Below are 25887 nucleotides of genomic sequence, written 5' to 3'. Positions count from 1 at the left end.
TCTGGCCCTAAACAAAGGACTGCAGATACAGGAAAAAACTTTGCATTAAAGTTGCATTTCCACACATGGAATAATTACTTTGGGCCATATCCTCAACTGAAGTCAACGGAGCTTAGACCAGCTGAGGATCTGACCCTTTAAGTATCATTTAAAGACACACTCATGCCTCATGAGAGTCACAGGAAAGCAGACTCTTATTTCAACTGGGACACCATCTTGGACTTTATGGATCAGAAAAGAAAGGGAATCAGCCTTTTGAAACAGGGTCATTTTTATCACAGACCTGTTAATGCTTTGGGATGGAAAATCTGTAGTTCAGGAAGGCTTTTCCTCTTTTTGTCTTCATTTCTTGTGCCTTGTTTGTGTTAGTATGTTGCTGATTACAGATGGGCTTCTTAATTCAATGTTTATAGTATCTTGTCTAAGAATTAGTTTAAAAGTTAAAAAACTTGGAAAATATGACATGTTGCCAAGAAAATCTTTTGTTAATCATTTTCCCCTATTTTTTTCTTCTCCCTTTTAGTTTTTTAATAGGGAATTTGCCTGGAATTAAGACACCATTATCTTTAGCATGGAATTAAGGATCTCTGAGCGAGATTCTGACCTGAGCTACAATGGCATAAATATGGAATAACTCCATTGAAGTCACTAGAGTTTTACCAATGTAAAAATGGTACAAATGAGAGCAGAATCAAGCCCTCCCAATTCAACAAAGCACTTAAGAATATGCTTAAATCCCATTGCCTTTAGTGGGCTTAAGCATGTGCTTAAAATTAAGTGCATGTTCAAATGCTTTTCTGAATAGAGATGGATTTAAGCACATTGTTAAAGTTAAACAACTGCTGAAGTCCTTTGCTGAATTGGGGCCTAAATCAGTGGATGTTTTGCTGAATTCCAGGATCTTTGTTTCTTTAGGGCCAGGTTATATCTGTGTTCTGTGTGTAGAAGTCCTGATGATTCAACTGTCTTTTTATGCAAAGATCAAAGCTAACTACAGCCCTTAGAGTCCATCTGCCATGCTGATTATTCCTAATCTGTAGTCCTCATTCTGTTTATGAAATTACAAATGGTTACTGTGGAAATATGTTTTTCTGAAAGCTTTCCACAAAGTTTCAAGCTGCTTGTTAGTCCCCGATCCTGCAAAGACCTACACACTGTGAACAATCCCATTGACGTTAATGAACTACTCAGAGTATGTACCTCTGTGTAGGATTGCTGATCATATGGCATATGTAGCTATTTACTCATTATTTCCTTTACAGTGCCATGGAAATCTGCCTATGGCCATTTGAGTTATAAATAAAAGCATGAAATTCCCATAGTAGGTACTGGATTTTATCGTGCCATTGAAGCAATGTTTAATATATCTAAGAAGAAATCAAGATGATGTAATTAATGCAGTCTTTTAAAGTCTATATCTAGTGATGTTCTTTTAAGTTATTGCACAAAAGAATTCTAAAAGTACACAATATATTAATATTCTATTAAGGATATGAAATGTCACACCAATTTTCAAATCTTTTTCTTTCATGCATGTGTTCCACACATGTCTGGAAGCATGTGGAAGACTTGTTGGAGTAATATTCAGAACTTTATTATTGCCCTTGGAAAACAGGTAAGTTTGAAAAGACCAAAATATTAGCTTTTGGGGGGTTAGTGTCAAGTAGAAAAATTTAAAGCAAAATCATTGGGACAGAATGCTTGCCAGTAGATACAGAAACGCCAAAAGGGAGTTTAACATTAAATAAATTTGTATTTGTCGGACCACCACCAGTATACCTACGAGTGAAACACGTTTATGTACAACAATGTAAACTTTATCGGGAGCCATTTTTACATTCAATAAAGCAGAAAGTTTAAGACAGCTTTTTCTTTTCAAAAAGTTACAACATAATGTTGGGGCTGAAATTGCTGAACACAGGGAAGCCAACAATGACAGTACAGTTTTGTTTCACAGTGGTTTTGTTAACTTAAATTGATTCTTTTAAGTTTCACAAGTTTCACATTAAACTTTTAAATCACTTTCCTCTACAGTTCTTGGTTTTGTTCAGCTATTTTCCACCTGCTTCTGTTTTGTACACTTGGCACATGTGTGGTTGTGTCATGACTCTGGAAGATGGGTATGACCTGGGAGAGTTATTTGGTCGATTGCCTTTGAGTCCTCTGCTGAAGAAACAAAATGTCTTTCTTAAGATGTTGAAGCCTCCATTGTATGCACAAAACATGCCAAAAGAACTGTCTCAACCTCAGTCACCTGAGGTGCTTGCCAACACCAAGCAAGAAACAGAAACGACCTAGAAAGTCACTTTTTAACATAAAAAAAGTAGCAGAAATGTACTGTGGAATGAAAACACAGATGCTGTCCAAAGCTTATATTTACAAATAGATAGAAATGAAAACACCTTACTGTTTTTGTAACAGGATGAAATACAGGAAGAATGTGAGAGCCACATATTGCCTTGGTTCTATATTTGATAAACAAAAAAAACCACAATATCTTAACAATAACAGTGGATCACTTAACCTTGCCGATAAATGATTTGTTCTCTAGAGACAGATCATCAGCAAATAACTTCTGTTTGGCCACTTTTGTTGATTAGAGGCATAGCATATCTTTCCCTATTGATTTTTCTTTATTGATTTGTACACAATCTCAACGACAATTGCACATTTAAAGAGTTCTTGTTGACTTAGAATAAATATGGGTGGTTTTACCAATGAAAGTCCCATGAGCCCTTTGAGGGATGTAAGATCTTCTTTACTTAAAACAGTGCAAGGGCAACAACCCATGGATCCATTTCTTATGTTGTTTTGGCTAGTTCAATCCAAAGATTTTGTGGGAGAAAAGTCATGGGGAGAAATCTGTAAATGTCACCAACACAAAAGATCAGTCTCTGAGCCAGTGAGGGGAGGGAAAAGGTAGAGTTGTTCTAGAATGAGTTTCGTATCAGAGAGCAGAGGCTGTGACAGAGTGACTACCTTCTCGGGCTGTCTGCATGCCCTTGAATGCCAGTGCCGCAGGAATATCACAGTTGTGAGGGGAGAGCGGAGTGCCTCCAGCATGCTGCCAACCATGGCCAGTCACATAACCAGAAGGGGCAGCACTGTATGTCATATAAGGGGACACTTGGGCTGGTGTAGGGTAAGGCGCCATAGTTGGTCCTGAGACAAAACCGCTGACCGTTGGAAGACCATTTGGTGCCTGAAAGGGAAAGAGGGAAAAAAAGGTTCTAAAATATAAAGATACATTTTTTTCTGCTTCAGAAAGAATGAACTCCTAATACTCGTGAACTTGTACACATGTCGATAGAGCCAGTGGGCAGGATACTGGAGTGAGAGAATAAGGAGATTTGGGTTCTATACCTACCTGGTTCTACCACTGACTTGCTGTGTGACCTTAGACAATTCATTTCAGCTTGCTTTGGGTGAACTCCTGATCCCATTCAAGTCAATAGCAAAACTCCCATTGAATTCAATGTGGCTAGGATTTCACCCTTTGTGCCTCAGTTTTCCCATCTGGAACATGGGGATAATTATACTTACCTGCCTTTGTAAAGTATGTTTAGATGTATAGCTGAAAAGTGATATCTGTGTGCCTAGTTTTATTATTCGTGGTGTCTTTTTAAACCTTTTCTACATCTTTGGGACCTGCTCTTGCAAATGATCTTTACTCACAACTCCCATTAACTTCAATGGAACTTTTGTGAGCAGAACAATTACAGGGCAATTGCAAGAGCCTTACCATTTTTTGCTAGGTGCTTATATAGGCTGATGGCAGGGGTGCTGGAACAACTTTTATAGTGGGAGTGCTGAAAGCCGTTGAAACAAACTGTAAACCCTGTGTATGATGGAAATCACTCAAGCCTGGGGGTCTGGCAGCACCCTTAGTTCCAGCACTTATGGCTGATGGTAAGGATTTCTATTTAAAATAAAAAGGGAGAGACATTCAGTCTGTCACAGGAGGAATTCACAAGGGAATGCCACCCTTTTTAAATGAAAAAATGGTCAATGTTTTAATTCACACACTGCAGATGCCTCCTCATCAGAGTACATGCAAAGCGAAGTCATTTATCTTGCTCAGGTTTTGATTCATGTAGTGCTATTTTCGTGTCAGTGTTGTTTTTTTCAGGAAGGAAGTTTTCTATTCAAATATAAGGGTACTGCATTTAGGGTCCTGATTCAACAAAGCACGTAAGCATGTGTTGTTTTTCCATTCACTGCAATTAGATTTAAGCACGTGCTTAAGTGCTCTGCAGAATTAGGGCCAAGCTGTGTAACACAGAGATGTAAGAAAGGGGGCAGACTTTTGTTTTGAATAAAACTTCACATAATGTTAAAATTTTCTACTTTGCCTATTTTTCTCTTCTCTGGATTTCATCTGGCCAAATTTCAGATTTATATCTACATTTTAGATCTTTCTAAATGGTAAAGGTCTGGTTATGATCTCACACATATATATTTAGCACCAGTGTAACTCCGTTAGGACTGATTTTCCTGTCTCTTACACTAATCAAATTCAGGAGTGAATCCACTGAAGTCAAATTAAAGTTTTACAGCAGTAAAACCAGCATGAGAGAGAGGAATCCAGCCTTGTGTATTTAACAGGCATATTAACACAAATTATACAGCTGTGGAAATAACATATTGTTTTTCAAATTTATAAATGTTTAACTGACACTGAATTTGCCATTTTTTTCCAAATCTAAATTTTGATCTGAAATTCAGCCCCAGTTAATGTTCTGGTATCTGAGGGCTCCCATGCCTGCTCTGGTGTTATAAAATGCACTTCTGCACCATGTTCTTGGGCTTTTCCTAAAGGTAACAGAAAGCACTTTACCATGCCAGAGTGAAACAGGCAGGGGAGCCCTTAGATATGTATTATAAAGCTCTGAAACACAAAGATACATAATGTGAGTATAAAATGGGGAGAAGGAAATTGTGCCTGACAGGGGTCTAGGGGGAAGAAGAGCTCTGGCAATTGCCCCTCATGGAGTTTCCTCTGAATTCTTTTGATAAGAGTGTGGGGCTTGCCCACCACATGGGGAAAACTGGTCATCAATCCCTCAACTCCCATGAAACCACAAAACATGGATATCCTATGCCTCTGCACTAGCTCAGGAACCCAGTGAGCTCCTCAATGGTTCCCAGTCAGTACAGCTCCAAGTAAAGCTGCACTGCTATGAAAGCTTATGCTCAAATAAATTGGTTAGTCTCTAAGGTGCCACAAGTCCTCCTTTTCGTGAATACAGACTAACATGGCTGTTACTCTGAAACCTGCTATGAAATGCTGTTCCGGGGGCTTCCTCTGGAACTTTTCCCTTTAAAAGTATGAGTGGCTCTGTGCAGAAGTTATACAACCAAAGTCTATATTCCCTTTCCAAGGATTCCCCACAGATTTTAGAGGGTAACAGGTGTCTCCCACCAATCCCCCACATCACCACTTCACTCCCCTCCCCACCTCTTCTGCACAAGCCAAGGCAGATTCCCCACAGTGTGCAGATCTGGGGAAACAACAAGGCTCCAGTTTTGTGAACAAGGAAGACAACAGAATGTTTAGCATCTGCTGTACAGAATATCATTCTCCAGAATGTTCTCAAAGAATGTCTCAAACGCTGACTGCTTCTCTTTGTGCCTCTTAAAATATGTTGAAGATTCTACTGCATGAGGTATCATCTTACTTGAGGGGGAAAAAAGAGATGATTAGAATTCAAAGGTGTCATTCAAAGATGTGCTCTGATACTTTGTCATTTCTATATTAATGCGCTGTTCGATTTACAGTGACGGTGATTATTTTCACACCATTCACACACAATTAAAAATAATTATGCTTGGTAGCAGTGTAACTTTTGGTCTTCAAGAACCACTGTCTGTTGGGTCCAGTCCTACAGGCTTTGCCTAGGCAAAACTGTAATTGAAGTCACTGAGAATTTTGTCTGGACTGGCACTCCAGAACTGAATACTGTGTATTGTGTGAGGCAAATCTGGCATTGTAAGTAGAATTGGAACCAAATAAAATATGCCATGTCATTAAAATAAGTTTGTCAGGCATTATTCAAGGATAGGTGACTGCATGGGTTTTTTTTTTTTTTTATAAATGCTTAGGCCCAAATGCACACTTACTTCATCTTCTTACATATCATTACATTGACCTTCCCTAGCATGATACCACCATGCCAGTGAATAAAACAGACAATCATGGATTTTAATTATTGAAAGGGTTCCAGTGTTTTATTGAATTACACTGCATATTTTACCTGGGTGGTTCATTAACAAAATTTGACTACAGATTCATTCATTTTTATAAAAGATAAATAATAAAAATATACCCTGATTTTGTAAAAGTCAAATTAAGCCCACATGCCCCCCCCTTGTCTTAAACCCCACCCCTGATGAGTTGATATATTATAATATTACCCAAACACATTGCTTTGGGATTTAAAATGTAATTGCACTGGTGACTTGTAGTCCAATATGGAGCCTTTCACCTATTGGTCACCAGTTCAAATCTTTCCTAGGGTTTGATAATGACTGAAAAACTGTTACAATCTGATGCCTCTTTGATGAAATGAATTGGCCTCATTTTAGTTCCTAACTAACCAGTCTTTGTCTCACAAAACCATCATCACCGTAGGCACTAATTGGCACTCTAATCCAAAGTTTCAGCAAAGAGACCAAGGATCAAACTGTCATGGAAATGGGTCTACCTCCCAAATTAGGTTTGAGGCACATAGGTGGGGCAGTGAGAGGAAGCTTTCATTGATGCTGCCTGTATTCTGCTTTGTATGGGTTAACAGAGAGCTTGAATCTCCATCTGTCAATCTGGCAATTCTTACAAGCACTACATTCACTTACAAATTAAATGGAAGGGATTACATTCCACGACCCTGTATGCATTGGACGAATAATTCAACCTGTGTATTTCAATAGGAGGAAATGAACACCAAAATCCAAACATATATAATTAGGAGGGGGAGAACCCTGTGGTGTTTATGGGTTTGCAAAACCTTTAGAACTTTGTTAAAGGACTGAGTTTCATGAAACTTTTTTAAGTTTCAAAAATATTTTTCTTTTAATTTAAACCATTGTTTTTCAAGGGACATTTAATTTTAAAAACAAACAAATGTATTTCTAACTGAATGGAAACCTATGCTATACAAATAATAATCTCGTTGGAAGGTAATTACTGCTCTGTTTTGAGGAAGACCCCGGGAAACATTTGCTTTCCAATGTCGCATCTGCCCAGAACTCATGTTTTGCAAGAGTAAAATGAAACTAGAACCTCAGCAATTCTGAGTTATATTCAAAATATAGAACCCACGATTTGTTAGTGGTTTGTAAATTTAGCAAAACAAGTTCTCTCACTGTGCTTGTAAGATTCAGGGCCTGATTCTGCTCTGGCTTCCACCAAATTTACACAGGTGCAGCTCCTCTGAGTTACACCTGATTTACACTAGTGTAAATTTAAAAATAATTTAAAAATAGTTGGCCACATTGCACTTCAGCTGTTGCAATTCAGAATTTTTCCACTGAAGTCAACAGAGCTGCACTTATTTTTGCCAGCTGAGGATTTGGCCAAATCATTTTATTTGCTTTATTTATATATATATATATATATATATATATATATATATATATATATATATATTTGAGATTACATTGGGGCCAATGACTGACACTTGACTCTCAATAATCTTTGGAACAAGTAGCTTACATTGGCCATTTGGCCACTCAGGGTATGTCTACATTGCAACTAAAAACTCGCAGCTGGCCCATGTCAGCTGACTCAGGCTCACAGGGTTCAGACTAATTAACAAGGTGGGAGGGTCCCAGAGCTCGGGCTCCAGCCTGTCTCGAATGTCTACACTGCAATTAAGCAGCCCCTTACTTAGCCCAAGCTCTGTGAGCCTAAGTCAGCTGGCCCGGGCCAGCTGCAGGTGTCTAATTACAGTGTAGACATACTTAAGAATCAACCCTATTCCTATTGAAGTCAATGACAAACTCCATTAACTTCAGTGAGGCAGGGTCAGTCTCTAGCTTGTGTTTTCTGAAGAGACAAGGAACAAATTCCTCAGACAATCCCTCCTATTTAGCTCACAGTCTCCACCATCTCCATTAGATGGTTTTCATTTTTTCCAGTCTTGGGTTGTAGAAACCACATGGGCCAAATTCTGCTCTGAGTTACCCCAGTGTAAATCCAGAGTTCCACCAGTGAATTATTCTGATTACTTTTACTTGATTTAATTCTTATCCCTTCTCCCCTTACCCCCTTGTCTGTCTGTTACACATATGTTTGTTGGTGCCTGCTTTATTGCCTGATCCTGCAAAATCTTCCTCATTGATTTCTATGACTGTGAGCTGTTTAGAGCAGGAACTGTGTCTATTTAAAATGTATGCAAAATACCATGCAAAGTTATTGCAGTACATTCATGTCTGTTACTGTAAATCATAATATTCTGGATGGACAATATCAGTGGTTATTATTTTCACAGAGTTGCCTCCATTATTCTGTCTCATCAACCCATCGTTCTGGTGCTTGTTGTGATATTCCATTAGGCTAAGGTGTTTTTGGAGCTTTCATTCTGAAGAGGTGTTTTAAACACCTATGAAAAACAAATTGTAACTTCCTTGAGAAACAACATTTTTCATGGGCAAACAGTGCCTTCCTCGACTATCAAGTTTATCAACACTAATGAGCTCGATCCAGTAGTCTTGCTTCAAACCACTGAAATCAGATGCAGTTTTGCCTGTGTCAGGTCAATAGGAATGGATCTCTGGTAAACAGTGCTGCTATCTCTCAACCACAATATCAGTGTGGATGTAATGCCTCTCTTTGGAGCAGCAAACTTTACACATTAACATTATCCTCCAGTGTAGAGCCATCGCCCAAAAGCAAACTAAACAAACTATCAAAGTTATCACACTAGGTTTTCTAAGAGCAGCAGTTAGCCTTTAGAATGGAGTGTTGCCAGCAACCTTAATTATAGGCATGCTACCATAACTCCACAAATAATACATTTTCTCACTGCTCATTTTCAAAATGAAAAGCTGGAGCAATTTCTGCAAACTGGAAATGTGCGTCCAATGTGCTGAAAACACATTTGCAAAGTAGCTGCTGAAGGAGTAAATTTTTCCACAGCAAAGGAAAACTACAGCAGAGAGCATGGCTGCATATCTAGTCTTCCGACAGTAAGAGTAAATCATCTTAAATGCCCCGAATATGTTTAACGTATTTCCTGATGTACGTATAACTAGTCAGAGAGGTTACAGGAATGTGACTAGAAGCAATCAAAAGCAAACTGTAAATATAAAGGAAGCAAACATGCTAAATCACTCCCTTTAATTGGATGGTAAATATGATTTATAAATCAAGCTAACATATGGGATCCCCGAGGGACGGGTAAACAAATTTTCCAAGTAAAACATCATCATCAGGTATGTAATGGAAATCTTTTAGGAGAGTGGATTGCCTAAAGATGCAATTAATACAAATACATTTCTTCTAACCTTTTAAAATAAATAACATAAAATAAAATTTTGGTTGTGATTGTTGTAAATAGAATTAGGGCTAAATTCTGCAGTCATTACTAAGGCCTTTGGCATTGGTGGGAGAAATTACATGATCCTACAAACACTCATGAATGTTCCATTGATGTTAATGGGGGATACTCATGTAAGTCAAAATTACTTGCATGAGTAAGAGTTTACAGAGCTGAGCTCTAAGTAAGGACTGCAGTACTTGGCCTTTTTATGACAAAGCTCGTCATAAAAGAACTTTTCTGAAAAATAATTTTGACCACAAGTTGTGTCCCTAATATAGCCAGATATACATGCACAGTCTATTTAGAGTGGATTCTGCAACCCCATATTTGCTGAGTTTTCATTACTATGCTTGATCCAAAAATCTATGCGTATTTTATAATGTAGTGTATCCAGCATATTGGAAATAGTTACCTTTACTGGACATGCTCCTGTTTCCAACTGAAGTCAAAGACAAATGCTCATTAATTTCACTGGGAGCAGGATAAGATTTGTTTTAAAAACTGGGGAAGGAAATTTTCATTCAACAACTTCAATGTTCAAAAGAAAGTTTCAACATGAAAAGAATGCGGATTATCTAGTAGGAGGTAGAACACTGTCTTCAAATTCAAATTACCTCAATTTCAGCACAGTAAATATATTAGACTGCAATAGATTTGAAATTAGATTATTTAAAAATTCTAACAGTGTAAATGTGGTAGCTTTATATTTGGTCTATTGCTCAGGGGAAATGTAATTGCATTGATTTCCAAAGTATCTGGCTGTGAAAACTGAAGACAGCTTTTCAGGAGCTGGGATTTATTTGGTTTACTCTTTATATATACATGACATGGAGCAAGGTTAACAAACCTACATTTGAATTCAACAAGATTATTCAGATGAATAAAATTATGCTTAAATGTTTGCAGGAGCAGGGTCCAAGTATTTAATTAACTAGCTGTCCAGACACAGTGGATCTCTCTGAAGTGAGGTAATTTTTTTCACAGAACTTTACTGTCAGTATAGGTTCATAGTAACTAGAATTCAATATGCAATGTTTTGTAATGCAACTCCAAGAGACATTCACGCTACTTCATTATAAAATGGGGTCCACTCTCTTAATAATGAGCAGGTTCCACCCTCTATATTTAATGCACTTTTTTATTAACTTAAAGTTGTTTCCCTTTTTTCATAGACAGCTCCAGCTGCACCAAATAACACATAAAGTCGGATCAGACTAATTGAATTTTGTAACTACAGTTGTAATATTCATCAAGACGTGTCTTAATTACGTTTGGCTATCAAATTCCAAGTTTGAGTCTCTTTAGGGGAGCAAAAAGCTTCTCTCAGAAACAGTAATAATAAATTTGATTTGCACACCAACAACAGCCCCCTCCCAAAGTTTCCAGGGGCACTGCACAACATCACCAAAACAAAATATAACAGAAATAAAAGTGAAAACACCTTCTTTAAAAGCCAAACACATTAAAAACAGACCCAAGGAGAGCATGACAACAACAGTGTAGTAAAAGAGAAATAAAGGATAAAAGGGTAACACATATGAGACCCAATATTGGTCATATAAACAAAACAAAACTTACGGTTTTTTGGAGGAGAGAGAAAGGGGATTGAATATCGTCAGGGTGTTTTTTTCTAGAAAAGAAATGTGGATTTCACAGTGGAGTGGATTCCACACTTATAGTCCACCACAGGTAAGGTCAGTCATAGAATCATAGAAATGTATGACTGGAAGGGACCTCAATCACACATCGAGTCCGGTCCTGTGCGCTGAGGCAGGACAAAGTATGATTTAGATCTGAGCGGTGTGTGTCTAATCTGTTCAGAAAAACTTCCAGAGACAGAGATTCCACAGCCTCCCTAGCTAATTTGTTCCAGTGCTTAACTACCCTTACAGTTAGGAAGTTTTTCCTAATGTCTAACCTAAATCTCCCTTGCTGCAATCTAAGCCCATTACTTCTTGTCTTGTCCTCTGTGGTTAAGGAGAACAGTTTATCACCCTCCTCTTTATACCAATCTTTTCCACACTGGAAGACTGTTATCATGTCGCCCCTTCATCTTCTCTTTTCTGAACTAATCAAACCCAATTTTTGTTCAACCTTTCGTTATAGGTCATGTATTTTAGACATTTAATCATTTGAACCCATTGCTCTCCTCTGGACTTTCTCCAATTTGTCCACATGTTTCCTGAAGTGTGGTGCCCAGAACTGGACACAATACTCCAATTGAGGCCTTATCAGTGCTGAGTAGAATGGAAGAATTACTTCTCATGTCTTTCTTCCAACATTCCTGTTAATACATCCCAGAATGATATTTGGTTTTTTGCAACAGTATTACATTGTTGACTCATATTTAGTTTGTGATCCACTATAACCCTCAGATCCTTTTCTCCAGTACTCCTTCCTAGGCAGTCATTTGTATTTGTGCCATTATTCCTTTCCTTGCATTTGTCCCAGTGATGAGCTGCCAGAAGCTGAAGAACCGGTTCCTTCAGTCGCTCCAAGCCTTCGGCGGCACGTCCTTCAGTCGCTCCGGGTCTTTGATGGCACTGAAGGACCTGCCGCCAAAGGCCCGGAATGATTGAAGGACCCGCCGCCGAAGTGCCGCCGAAGTGCTGCCGAAGGCTCGGGTGTGTAAAAATTCACAGGGGGGGCTCCCCAGCTGAGAGCTCAGGCGAGACGCACAGGATGGTCCAGCGGGCCACATGTGGCCCGCAGGCCGGAGTTTGCCCACCCCTTTAACAACTGGCTCTAAACCGGCTTCAAAATTTAACAATCAGTTTGCGTGAACCGGTGCGAACCGGCTCCAACTCACCACTGATTTGTCCTTATTGAATTTCATCCTATTTATTTCAGACCATTTCTCCAGTTTGTCCAGATCATTTTGAATTCTAATTCTCTGTCCTGAATCCTTTGCTAACATCAGACATGACGGTGGCATTCTTAAAAGGCAGGTGACATATGAGCATTGTGCATTCGCTCCAGTGTGCATTTTCAGTTCAAAATCCGATTTACAGAACATGATACAATAGAAGTGGAGGCCATTCTTCTTTGAAACTCTGCTGGGTGCTCTCCCAATACCTAAGATGGATCTAGTAAACCTACAGACCCCCTTTGATGCAAAGTTATATGAAATTTCCAAAGAAATTAGATATGCTAGAAGTTTAAAACTCAGCCCCAACTATGGGACTGCAACTGGCACCTCCATGAAATCTGTATAATACGTGGTAAAGAACGAATGTTTTGTTTGTCTACATTGATAGTTAAAAGTCTATTGTTCTCACAAGTTCTACAGAAAATATCTATCTGATATAGTATGTTTAACCATATAGTCAGACCACGCTGGGGTCAGCAGGAAGGAGAAAATAAGGGAGATGGGACTCCCTCAGGACTTGCTGGCTCATAGGAGTGGTGGGAGAGCTATTAACAGTGCTACTAATTTGTCCTCCCAGTGGAGACCCGCCACCCAAAGCCAGCATTCCCATTGTCCAGCAAGGCTCCAAGCTTGCAGGGGCAATTATCAGGTGCTGACAAACTGATGAGGGTGACATCAGAGCCCCCTGCCTGTGACTGGGAATATAGGCAATCCCAACTGGCTACCCAATTGCCATGGCAGCCGTAAAGCACAAGGTGTAGGTTCCTGCCTCCATTCTCCTGCACTCCAAACACAGGAAGGCTTATGGGATTTCTAACAAATTCCCATGTTTCTGAGCATCTGGTCCTGATGAGGATCCCTCAACAGTCAAGCTCATCATTCCTTCAGAATAGGTGCCATGATCTTGACTACCATGACTGAGTTCCCAGACAGTGATGTCCAGGCAATAAGCAGTTGGCACTCAGAAGCCAACCTGGGTGCCAACCATTCACTCACCTCTCTGACTTTCTTTATTAGTTTCATCCCGGTGGAGTGCCCTGAAGCCATGTGGATTGTTGGGCAGGGCACTGTGTTTTGGGCGTGGAAGCAGGTGGCCAGTAATAGGCAGGTCTCACAAATAGGATTCGAATGGGGTGCGATCCAGACCACCTGGGAAGGAATCAGGTGTATGTAGTGGGATCAGCTCATGCCGCTCATCCACAACATGCAATGACATGGATGCCTAGACCTCACCATCATCCACCTTGGTGACAATGTCCTGATGGTGGGAACCAGTGTAGAGCAATTAATCAGAGTACAGCAGGACTGGTCATTCCCCAGGCCAGACTATTCTGGTCTAAACTCCTCCGTTTTCAGGGAGGAATAGGTAGCATAATCCCTTCAGCTAACTGGGCAGGGAAGCCAACGGGAACATGTTCTGAGTGCCCAGGACACTTGATGCCTGGAGAAAGTGCATTTCTAGGATATTAGCAGGGACTTGTCTATCCCTGGACCTTCACTTATGAATCCAGCTGTTCAGGGTCTGATTAGGAGTGGAGGATGCCAGCTAACTAATTTGCTGGTGGCATTTTGTGGCAAGTAACCCTTGTAAGAGGATTAGATAATAGGCCAAAACATTTAGGGCTAAATATTCAGCTCACTCTTACTAGGGTCACCATTTTTTGTGGGTGCAAATAATTGTGGATGAAAATAATTAGTGGTGCTGTGCCCACTGCACCCACAATACACTGTCCAATGTAACCAAAGAGTAGGATCCTAGATATTTACATGGCCTAAACTGTTGGTGCAAGTAATTATGGGTGCAGAATTGCATCTGCAGTTATTTGCCCTCTATTGCCCTAAAATGGAGGCCTGGATATGAAAGTTTCTCCCCTACGATATAAGAGGTTGGAGTTCATGACCTCCGAATCTCGGTACAATTGGGAGGATGGAACAGTAACTCCTGAAAATTCCAAAAGTGAATGTTCAACAGCTGATAAAGGTTTGGCTGTGAAAGTGAATGCTCAATAGCTGATAAAAGGTTTGGCTGTGGGTGAGTGAAGCTCTCAGGATGAGAGCAGGGCTTCTTACATATTAGTATGTGTAAGCTCTAGCCGTTAATAGTGTCGCTGATTTGCTAGAGTGGGGCCTTATTCAGGGCCTGATCCAAAGCCCATTTAAGTTAATGGGAGTCTTTTCACTAACTCCAGTGGGTTTTGAATCAGATCTTAGAACAGAATTATGTAGAATTCATACAAGGTTCATGCACTTGGCAACATTCAGGGCACACCCGGAGTGTTGTGTAGGAGCAGTGCACACACAGCTCCTCTCAAAGGCATAAACCTTAAAATCTCGCCCAAATAACATAAACCGTGAAAAGCTTCCCAAAACTGGGCTCAAGGCCCAAAAGCAAAAAATGCAGTAAATAAAAATTAATAAATAAAAATATTAAACAAAGTCAATGTATTCCTTTTATCTATTAAAAAATGTAATGCGCAAAAAAAATATAAAAAAAAATAAAAAGCTAACAAAACCAGTCTGTTGGCAAACCAGCCTGTTTGCTTGCTTAAAGCTTTGTGCTGTCTTGTATTTAAACCGCAACAGAATTAACTTGCAGGATACCTGTCCTTAGACACTAGTCCTTAATGTTGGCCTGTTAAGAAAGTAGCAGCCATTCTAGTCAAATGTGCATGTCTTCTTTCTGCAATATCCATAACAATAAATTCTGAGAAAAGTATTGTGATAATATTTGCCTAACATTCCACTAATTATATGTACACCTAACCCAAATCCTTGCATTAATTTTATTATAGAAGTGCAAATATAAACTTTAGTACTATTCAATTTGTGCTTCCATAAAATTAGTCTGTTCAAGACCTAGGCCTTTTAATATTGCAGTTTACAAACTGTTCATGCTTATAAAACATCTTCATTTCAAATGCAATGTACAAATGGAATTCTATTTATCTTAGCTCCACAAGGATTTCAATTAGTTTCCCTAAAAGCAACTGTGTATACAAGCGGCTTAACCCTGAAATCACTTTTCTTTAAATGCATGGTATGTTCATTTTTTTGTATCAATGTCCACAGACAATAATTACCCTCACAAGTACCCTCAACACTTAATAAAGTATGTTTTCATGCATATATGTGGTTGTGTTGCTGAGTTTAAAGATGTGAGGCATTTGTGAACCAAAACTGTCACGTTCCCAGAAAAATCTATTTTCCACTTCAGGTTCCACTGTGCTCAGACTGTGCTGTCTGCAAAGCTGCTTTGGCTATAAAAGTGTGTAAAATGATGCACTGGGAAAATATAATGCAATTGCTTGCATACAATCTAAGACTGGAGGTATCAGTTAATTAAAAATCAATAGGAGCATTACTAGACATCTCTGTGATTTGCTACGGAACTTTTGATGCAAAATCAGAACGTGCCAGCCAAAGTTTTCAAGCTGTCGAAGCTCAAATATAGGACAAAGTTTTGGGTTCCAAAGACACAAGAAAATTATTAATGTGGAGAGCTTAAAATGTAGTACATGTGAAAAGTAGATTTTGTTTCAAGTGCATGTGATGGCTAAGGACAAAAAATCTGGAGATTTTTGGCCTCATTCTTTAGTCCTTACTCAGACAAAATTCCCATTGATGTGTGGCGAGTGGGGACTGAAGGGCAGTATGCAAAGGAGACTCTGCACCACCTACATGTTGCAAAGGGTGTTGCCTGAATAAAAGCTGCAAGATCTGGCCCATTAAAATGACTCTGTTGCTTATACAAGAATGGAACAAGTAAATATAGCAAAAACTGCAGCACTGTATACAAAAACCTTATTTTGGGCTTAATTCTGCCACCCTTTCTCATGTGGAGTGACTTTCCATTGGTCTACTTGTGGAGTGAAGAAGCACTCCACAGGAGTAAGGGTAGCCGATCAGACTGAGGCATTCTCCCCCCCCTCTCCCCCTGTGCAAGTGGTACAAAGGGGAACCACAGTCTGTGTCTTGTACATTGTTGGTGCGTAACAAATTATAAATAATGATAATCAGTAATAGCTGTATTCTCATCGCCCACTCAACCCTTTATGGAAATGCAGTGTGGCACATTCTCCCCACCCTTGTTCTGCAATTCAAACTCTCATTAGAGCCTGATTCCCCACTGTTTTACTCTAGTTTTAGGCCAGCGAAGCACTGTTGACTTTAGTTATGTTGGTGTAAAACTGGAGCACAGGGTTGAATCTATTATTTTAGACCAATCACTTCTGTTCTATGGGTGAAAATGCACATTCATCCCCCTCTGGATAGAGCTTCAGTAAACAGGATTTGTGCAGGGAACCCCTTGGAATGGCATTCACCCAGTAGCCCACAGGCAGTGCATGTATTTCACTGTAGTCTCTGTGCAGCATGAATACCGGCTGAAACTTCTTACTCCATCGATTCTAGGTACCCTCACCCTGCATCCACATAAGTGCAGACCCAAGGGTCTCTCCTCCTGCCCATGCCAGTTTACTCAGGCAGTTCTCCCTTTGCAACAGGTGTGGAGATGCCTCACAGTCTTGCTGATGGATTTAATTGCCACAGAATGTTTACCACAGACATATCGCGCTGGGTGAATTTCAACCCAAATGAACAAACGGATACGAAAATTGCCTGTGCATTGAGCTTTCAATCTGAAATCCATTTTGTACCTTGTTGGAAAAGCTCTGTTCAAACCACGAATCTTGTCAAAACTGCAAAAAAAAAAATTCACATTCTTCTTGGGCATTTATTTCCTTTCGAGGATACTCTGGGTCACAGAAGTAGCCAATTTATGAATTAAGGCAGTTATACACATTTTCATTAATACTATGGTAAACAAGCAAGAACACTATACTGTAAGTAGCCCAGAATATAAATTAGAGCTTCCCAAAAACAGATTTAATCTACACAAACTATTCTAGGAAAAAGATATTTTTAAAAGTACTCAGCAGTACTTTTTATTTTTATTTTATTTTTGAACATGCACGGCTCTGAAAATGACATTTTCCACAACTGCTAACTATTTTTTATAGCCTTTCATAGCCTTTATATCCTGTGGACAATATACATGTGTTAAGTGGACACAACTTTATTAATAGTGTAGAATTTGCCCCCATTTTTTTTTATTTTCTACATTTTTAAAGTAATTTTTGTAGTCCACTTTCTAGGTTGTTTGTAACTTTTAAATAATATTGGTGTTTCCACCAGAACATTTATATACATATACAAAAGCATATATAGTGAAAGGATGAGACATAAAATACAGTTTCCTACGCTCGTGTGGAAAACAATTGTAAGGTTCAATTTATGTTGCACGGTTCTTTAGCTCATCTGTTAAGGTGACTGAAAACCTGATAGAAGCAGCAGTTTACAAGGCCAGGGTCTAATCCTGCAAATACTTCTGTGGATTTAGTCACACGATAAAGTTACCCATGTGCATAAGTGTGTGAAGGATCGGGGGCCTAAGCCATTATATACAGGGCTGAGCTGTTCTTAAAAGGACAATGGCAAGATATTTTTCGCTAACTGGTTTGCATATGCACTATTTATTTTAATAAAACTAGAAGCTTGGAAATTAAATTAATTCATTAAAGCTTTTTTCATTAATCACAACTCTTAGTTGGGCTGCTAGCATTATTTGTAATTGGGAAAAATAGGCTAGTTTTAAGAAAAGCTTTACATAGTCAGAAGTGTTGAAACATTTTTTATATTGAGGGTGCTGATGATGGAAACCATGTATTTGGTGTTTGTTGTTACTGCGTCAAGCCAGGGGGTGCAGCAGCACCCTTAGTTCCAGCACCACTGTACATAGTGTTAGCAAACATAATAAAAAAGTTGCTCACATTTGGGGCCTACCGCTTTTTCCATTAAACCTATGCAGTTATGTTTTCAGAAGCGTTCGTTCATTTTGTGAGCATCGGATTTCGGATGCCCAACTCTAGTCACCTCGTGCTTGATTTTCAAAAGGGTGGAGAACTCTCAGCTCTGAAAATCAGGCAAAAAGTGATTCAAAGTGGGCATCCAAAAATGAAGTCATACACCTTTACTGAACGCTTCTGAAAATGCTGCCCTCCAACTATAACAAAATTTGAATATAGGACATGAATTTCCCAAAACAAAGTAGAGCCACCCCCTGCATGAATTTCAGACTCTGCACAGAGAGCAGAATTAACATGTTTTGGGAAATGCGCTGTGGTTTCGAAATGTGTTTTTACTGTGTGTAAAAAATGTTGTTACAAATGTGCTACCCCGGTCAGTCATATTTAAAGCTTATCCCTGGGGGCATGATTTGATCCCTTATCAGCAAATGTAAAAGTTGGACAACTGTTTCTAATATTGTTCTGTAAGAAAAAGCATAGGAATTAAATAGAATATTTAGGAGTAAAAATGCTTAACCATACAAAGAAGCAATTTGTATCCCCTGTTTCCAAGCTATTCCATCGCCTACTGAATATGGCGTGGATTTTCAATATGTTTAAATGCATATTGGGAATGATTCTTTTTAAGGCAGTGAGTCTGAATTCTAACCAAGCTACCCTTAAAATACCTGGGGTCAGAAATCTAGCTCTGTTCTCTAGGTAAATCCACTTAGTGAACATCCAACTGTGAGGTGTATTGATAGATGGACAGTAGGAACTTGGCCTCTCTCACAGCTGCTCGCTGTGCATCTCCCCCAACCCAGTTCACAATAGGGGGTGAAGCCGCTGGTCGCTATACAAATGCCCACAAGCCGATCTGGCTATTGCCGGCTTCCCAGGGGACTGACTGCCTGTGGGTGGCGTTCCCACGTTCCCAGCAAGCTTTGGGACGGCTATTTCTTTTTGATTCCTTGCAAGGCCAGGTCCTTGCTGGCGTGCCCTGGGTGCCAGCAGGCTCCCGCGCTGTGGGGGCTGCAGTGGAGAGGGCAGAGCCCGGTGCGGGACAAAGGGAGCGTGCAGCTCGGAAGCGGATAAAACGGGGCCCGGGTGTTTGCCGTGAATACGGAGCGGGGCTGGAGAACCCCCGGGCCCTGCTTGGAGCGAGCTCGGCCTGTTGGCCGGCTGGCAAAGCGGGCGCGGGGCGCAGAAGAGCTCGGGGACCTTTGCGCCAAGGGCAGGAGGAGGGGAGTTAAGATGTGTCTGGTTCCTACGCGCTGCAGGGGCGCCGCGGCTGTCCCACCGCTGCCCAGGCCTGGGGGGCAGGAGAGGGAAGCAGCTGGAGGCCGCCTTCTTAACACCACCCCCGAGATGTGTCGGGTCAGCATCGCCCAGGGGCTCAGAAAGGCGCCCGGGATTTCCGCGCTCCCGGGCCCGATCCTGTTCCCGGGGGAGATTTCCCGGGGGCTTCAATGGGAGCAGGATCGGGCCCTAGGCGAGCTGGGTATTTCAGCCCGGCACCGAGGAGTGGCCTCGTGATGTTCCGCCAGCAGCGTGAACCGGCCCTTCCCCAGGGCTCCCTGTGAGGAAGGCAGAGTCCGCATCGCCCGTGCAGTTGAACCCCCTTCCCCCCTCCATTGGAGCGGGCCTTGGGGCTGAGATTAAATCTGAAGAGTGCAGACGCCTGGGCAAAGGCACCTTGTTAATTATTATTATTTATCATTGCAGCGATCAGAGCCTAGCCTGAGCCACATACAGCTCGACACCCCCTGGGCCATGATCCACGGGGACTCCCGCACGTGGTAACGAGGCGGATTGGGAAGCGGTAGGACTCCAGCCCAGGGTCTGGCAGCTGGGTTATGGTTTGGTTGTGGGGGAGAACGGGGTCCTTGTTCCTTTACAGAGCGTTATAATTATTCTTCCCCGGACTTTTCATGCACATTTAAACAAGCCAGCACCTAACATGGCAGGGTACAGAGGCGGGATCGTACCGACACCCAGACTCGGCAGCAGCCCGGACGGTCCTGGGAACCGGCCCAGTACAGAACACAGCAGTGAATAAGGAGAGAGCAGCACAGTGCTGAGATCTGGGACTTGAGACTGTAGCCAGGCTGAGCCCAGAAGCCTGTGGAGAGTTTGGGCCCGTCTGCAGCCAGCCATTAGAAATCCAGCCGGGCAACCTTCTTGCAGACAGAAAGGAGAAAAGCTCCCCCCACCGTGCAGCCCTCCCGCCTGAGGTTAGCAAGCACTGTCTCCTTTACCTGGCTGTACTTGGCCTCCTGCTCCAGGGAGCTCTTCTCCAGTCCATTCACAGCATGCTGGGCCGAAGGGGGGAAGCTATTTCTGCTCAGGCTGCTCCATTCTTCCACTTTGGGGCTGTGATAGGGCGAGCTGTCACTCACTGTTGGGAGACACGGGCGCGGCTCGTTAGAGATTCCGAAAACGAGCTGGGAAGTGCCAAGGCAGTGGGCTTGTGGCAGGAATTGCTATGTGTGATTACAGGCTGTGCCTTCTGCTCACCACTAACAAACACACACACCAGAAATCGCTCTGAAACTGTACTTGTGACCCAGAACCCCAGTAAACCGGAGGCCAGAACTCCCGTTCATAGGTGCTGGAACTCGTGGGGGTGGCGGGGGGGGGGGGGGGGGGCTGCAGCGCCCCTTTACTTGAAGTGGTTTCCATCATAGCCAGGGTTTACAGTTTGGTTCAATGGCTCTCACCACCCCCACTATAAAAAGGGCTCCTGCTCCAGCTCCTGGCAAGACCGTCTCAGCTGAGTGACAAATCCTCCCTATTTCTATCCACGCAATCAAGAAAAAGAACTGATCCGGCCTGACTGACACCAGCGGACACCTATTTATAACATTTACAACAGCTGGATTTCCTTCTTCTCCCAGAATAAAAAAAAACCTGGGGAGAAAACTGAGATGCAGGTACGTATGCACGTCTCCTGCTTTATGAAGTTAAACCTCAAAGATATTGTAATAGCATTTCCACTTCTGTACTAAATAGGCGGTACTCGTCTTCCCCAAATGGCCCGAAACCGAGTTACAGCTTTCGGTAATGTGAAGGAGACTTCTGGTGCTTGTTTGGAAAAAGGAGTAAGTCCTTATAACATTTTATTTTACAAATACTTGATGTGTAAAGTATATAGCATGTGTGTAAATCACATATATTTTTACATACATGTAATCGCTGTACGTGTAAATTGGTATATATAAGTGTGTGTGGGCGTGCATACCTCTATGTGTGTACACCCCCACCCTGCCACCCCACTCTCTATAGAAAATCTGTTGGGTTTCTCTTTGGAGGTGTCAGAGGAACAGCCGTGTTAGTCTGTATTCGCAAAAAGAAAAGGAGTACTTGTGGCACCTTAGAGACTAACCAATTTATTTGAGCATGAGCTTTCGTGAGCTACAGCTCACAGCTCACGAAAACTCATGCTCAAATAAATTGGTTAGTCTCTAAGGTGCCACAAGTACTCCTTTTCTCTTTGGAGGTGGGGGTTGAAGACTGACAAACAGGAGAGACAAAGGGAAAGAAAGACAATAGGAGACAAGATCGATCATAAGTTAGAGGGGGGAACCTTCAAAGTTTCATTTCCGTATTTAATCGAAATACAAAGAAACCCATATAGTATCAACCGATTAGCACTAGCCCCAGGGCTGTTTCGAACCATTCATCATCACCTTTCCCTGACACCAAGTCATTTCAGAGGAGAAAATTGCGTAAGAATAACTGGGTGCTTGACATAATTATTTCCAAGGTAGATTTAAGGGAACAATGTAACTTTTTTTTCCCCAAAGGGAAAAGAGAGCCGTGTTGTTCGCACTTCTGGCACTGCGGAATTATGACCCCTCCCCCAGTAAAAAAAAACTTTTAAAAAGCATTGATTTGAAACGCCTATGACTCTGTTAGGGATTCGCGGGGCTGTAACATTTACATGCAACGAAAATTGTTCGGCGTGACCCGGAGTACCGGTTCTCCGAAACCACCTCCTCCCCGAGCGGTGAAGTGTGCCTTGCTGCGATCCCAAGCCTGTTCCCGCTGAAATCAAAAGCAAACCCTCTGGTTGACTTGAGTCGGAGCTGGATCGAGCTCTCGTGTTAAACTGTTTCTGTTCAGAAGCTACCTCTCTAACCAACTTGCAAGGGAAAATGCAGTCCGTGGCACAAGCCTGAAGTTGTCTGAAGAAACTGAGCTCTCTCCGCGAGCCCCCTTTTCTGCTGATCTCACACTTTCCCATGAATAGGGGCTTCCTTTAAATGTCAGCAAGGTCAATTTATCCTACAAATCAAGAGCAAACAACCCTCGTATGCAGTTTCTGCTGTTCAGCAGTCCAAACCGTGGCTTGGGGGAGAGGAGAATGTATATTGTAGTAAATCTTGTAAATCCCAAAGTCTGACAGAGGAGGAAAGAAATCTAAACACTCAATGATACCTTAAGAGGCCCTGTTGCCAATCTGATGTTAATAAAGGAAGAAAACATGAAAACCTTCTCAATTTCTAATTTAATTTTGCCTGTAATGTTCATTTCAGACATTCCACCCACCGTGTAATGAACATACTCTAGCATGTATATTTTCTAAATCCAGCTCCACACGCATATACGTTTGGTTTGTTTTTTTGTTTCGGGGGGGTTATATTCTGAAACTGTGTCCAACATGCGGGGGCTGCCTTTGCTTGTAAAAACCTTCTGACACCAATGCATTTGGAGCGTGTGTTATATTGATATCTTGTGAAGTCAACGGGTGTAGTTGAAAACATGCCATGAAAATAGAAAGCCAAACTCTATTTCCAAGAGCAGGACACAGAGACAGCTACAGCCCAGAGTTATTTTTGAAAGACACTCCTTTCATCCCATTTAATGTTTGTTACTTGACAAAAACTAAACTTGGAAATGTTCTTTTTTGATGCAAATCACAGACTTGTTCAGCGAGAAGCTAATGTTTCTAGCGAAAATAAAAGAAGGAGCGTAGAAGAAAAGCAGTCACTTGGAAAGGGACAAATACAAGTTAAGTATCAGTGGTTTCGTTTTCCTGGACCACCACTTCGGAGGAAAACAAAGTAAAACATAAGAATGAAAGCAATTAGGTGACATTTGAACTTCCCGTCTGAGCAAATTTGGCCTGATTGCAAAAACTAGAGAAACTGAATTTCTCTGTAATTTCAAGATGCTTTCACTTACGAATGCCTGATTTGGTAACAAATATATGTAATACACAGAAGGCATGCGAGATCATTATATCATTAATGACTGATAAGGAAGCCATAGATGTGATGATACATGATACAGAGAAAGAGAGTTAATGTGGACGTGCCAATGTTTTTAGCCCACGCTGTCTGTTCTTCAGCTAAATTATCATTGCTGAAGTCAACCTTTGTCATTGCATTATGTATTATACGTCCAAAAATCATAAGCCCATTAAATGTGTTCCTGATCTTTAGTGTGTGCTGGAGAAAATATAGTTTACAAACTGTGGAGATAAATAAATGAAAGTATCACTAAACGTTGCAAGAATTGGAGACTTCCTGCTTTGAAATAGAAAAGTCGAAATATTCGAAGAAAAATGCCCAGAAATTAGGCGTTAAGGGGCTCTCTTTTGTTATCAACATAGTATTCCTATGTGACTAAGAAGTCTCGTCTTCGGTTCTTTTCTTACCTTGGTCTGTTATGGACCTGATCCCCAGGATATCCGTGACCGAATGGGAAGAGGGCCAGGTCCTAGGCATAGCCATGGTGCTGGGGATTGCTGGCACTCCCGGCGGGGTTGGCACTTTGGCTCCTGCAGCAGTGATGGGGCTGGGATAGGAGTATATGTGGTTGTAAGGCAGAGCAGGCTGTGGAGGGGGCTGATGCTGTTTGTAGGATTCGTAGTGACTCTGCTGAGAGAGATTTCCAATTTTGTTCCGAAGGATCCGACTGATGGAGCTGACCGAAGGCACATTGTACTTGTCACACACACCATCTGCCAGCAGTCGGTCTCGAATCTCCCAGGCAAAGATGCCCGGATCTCTTTGTTTGTAGGTCCGGATATGTTTCACCACCGTAGGGGTGGTGACCCGAGGCTTGCTGCCTCCGATCGCCCCTGGTAGGATGGAGCCAGTCTCATTGTAGCGCGCCAGGATTTTGCTCACACAGCCATGGGAAACCCGCAGTTGTCGGCTGATGTCACAGGGTCTGATGCCCAGTTGGGCCAATTCCACAATCCGGAGCCGGATGGCATTGGGCAAGGGTCTCCCATTCACAAACACCCCTCCGAGCTGGTTCACTTCCCCAAAGGCAGGTTCTGCAAGCAAACACACACACACACAAACACATTTGACACGGCAAACGGTTCACGGGGGGCCGGTTAACACACCCGACTATTAATCCTCAAAAGGCAGATGTCACCGGTTAGAGGGAACGCGCCACGGTCACTTCACTTACAATGGTTTTAATCTAATGCGGCTGATATTTAAAAAAATCCGTGGCAACATTTTCAATGCACATTGATTTGTGCCATTAAAAATAGTCCAGAATGCACATTCCAGAGGTGAAAAATGAGATCACCCAAGCAGACAAGTTTCTTTATCTCCCCCCTAAAAAGAGAGGGGAAAGCCAGCGAAATTGGTGGACAATTCTGCAAAAACGTGAAAGGTGAGGGAACCTGAAAGTAGTAATTAAAGAAAAAGATCAATTCTAGTGCTGTTTGTTCCTGTTCATACTTCTTTGTTAGCAGCACGACTAGCCCCGCGTTGCGAAGCAAACGTGTTACTTTTTAACACCGCTGCGCTATCGATGTCAGCAACAATATACAATGTGCCACACAGGCTCAAATCATCCGTTAGGCTGCAACCGTCCAGTACTCTCATAATAACATTAATAATAAACCAACCAGTCATTAGCTTGCTCCATTCTGTGCTGCTGACCCTTAACGTGTTCCTACAACTTGTAGGAACACGAACAAAGTCAATAAGCAAATTGCGGCTGCACATGATCTCACACTGGTGCTCTCCCTTTTGACAGCCCTTGAACCCGCCTGCAGCTTCCAGCCACTTACCCATTGCTCTGAGCAGGACACCAATGAGACTAATCTTCCAAAAGGGAATTTAACAACAGATTCAGTCTCCCGGCCTCCTGCAATCCCTGCTGGAAAAGTCCACGGGTCCCTCTGATTTCCACTCTAGGAGATAGCAAGAACGTAAGGAAAAAGGCTAAAGGGAAGTCTGTTTCCCGATGAAAGAGACTTGAGTTCTGCATTTCAATCTCACAGCAACGTGGGCTGGGCTGAGCTGGGCCGGGCATCTCAGTCTATCAGTCACCAGAGGCACACCCCCTCCACGGGGCGGAGCCAAGGAAAAGAGGGCTTCCAATTGGTGCTCGATGATGATAGACAGCATAGTCTTGGAAGGCTCTTCCGCTTTCTTTTGCAGGCATGCTCAGCACCTGGATTCCTAATACAATAGAGACGAATATTAAATACCTACGTAGTGGTAAGTCGCACAGAGAGTGAAATTAATATAGGAAATTTGAGGAATAGTTTAATGATAGCACTGTAGTAAGGCATTATTTTGTAGAAAAATCAGTTGGTCCTGTCTCTACGTGTGTATCCGATCTGTTAGTTCGAGTTTACAGACTTGCGGGGTTGGTAATA

The 25887-nt window shown here is 41.7% G+C and overlaps 1 protein-coding gene and 1 long non-coding RNA gene across 3 annotated transcripts; one reads left to right on the top strand and one right to left on the bottom strand.

Annotated features, from left to right (window-relative positions):
- Window positions 1-1795: 1795 nt before the first annotated feature.
- On the bottom strand, window positions 1796-25669 carry PAX9 (paired box 9). 2 transcript variants are annotated; one of them, XM_075129762.1, is made up of 4 exons: window positions 25294-25669; window positions 23914-24540; window positions 20510-20649; window positions 1796-3202 (listed from the first exon to the last, which is right to left on the bottom strand). In XM_075129762.1, the coding sequence occupies exons 1-4, from the start codon at window positions 25295-25297 to the stop codon at window positions 2948-2950; spliced, it is 1026 nt and encodes a 341-aa protein (XP_074985863.1). In that variant the 5' UTR covers window positions 25298-25669; the 3' UTR covers window positions 1796-2947. The 2 variants fall into 2 exon arrangements, with proteins under 2 accessions (XP_074985863.1, XP_074985862.1); XM_075129761.1 differs by lacking the exon at window positions 25294-25669 and adding an exon at window positions 25129-25170.
- LOC142072559 (uncharacterized) lies at window positions 20994-22434 on the top strand. Its single transcript, XR_012668998.1, has 3 exons — window positions 20994-21184; window positions 21264-21352; window positions 22058-22434. It is a non-coding gene; the product is annotated as an uncharacterized LOC142072559 (long non-coding RNA).
- Window positions 25670-25887: the final 218 nt, after the last annotated feature.

The sequence above is a fragment of the Caretta caretta genome, chromosome 6 (assembly GCF_965140235.1).
Source record: "Caretta caretta isolate rCarCar2 chromosome 6, rCarCar1.hap1, whole genome shotgun sequence".
Lineage (NCBI taxonomy): Eukaryota > Metazoa > Chordata > Testudines > Cheloniidae > Caretta > Caretta caretta.
This window is presented reverse-complemented; position numbering and strand designations above follow the sequence as displayed.

What these genes read in the sequence shown, in the direction of transcription:
- PAX9 (XM_075129761.1), bottom strand. An exon ending in CAGGTCCATAACAGACCAAG is followed by an intron (nt 20,650 to 23,913) that starts GTAAGAAAAGAA and finishes GTCTCCCAACAG; the next exon opens with TGAGTGACAGCTCGCCCTAT. An exon ending in AGGAGGCCAAGTACAGCCAG is followed by an intron (nt 3,203 to 20,509) that starts GTAAAGGAGACA and finishes TTTCCCTTTCAG; the next exon opens with GCACCAAATGGTCTTCCAAC.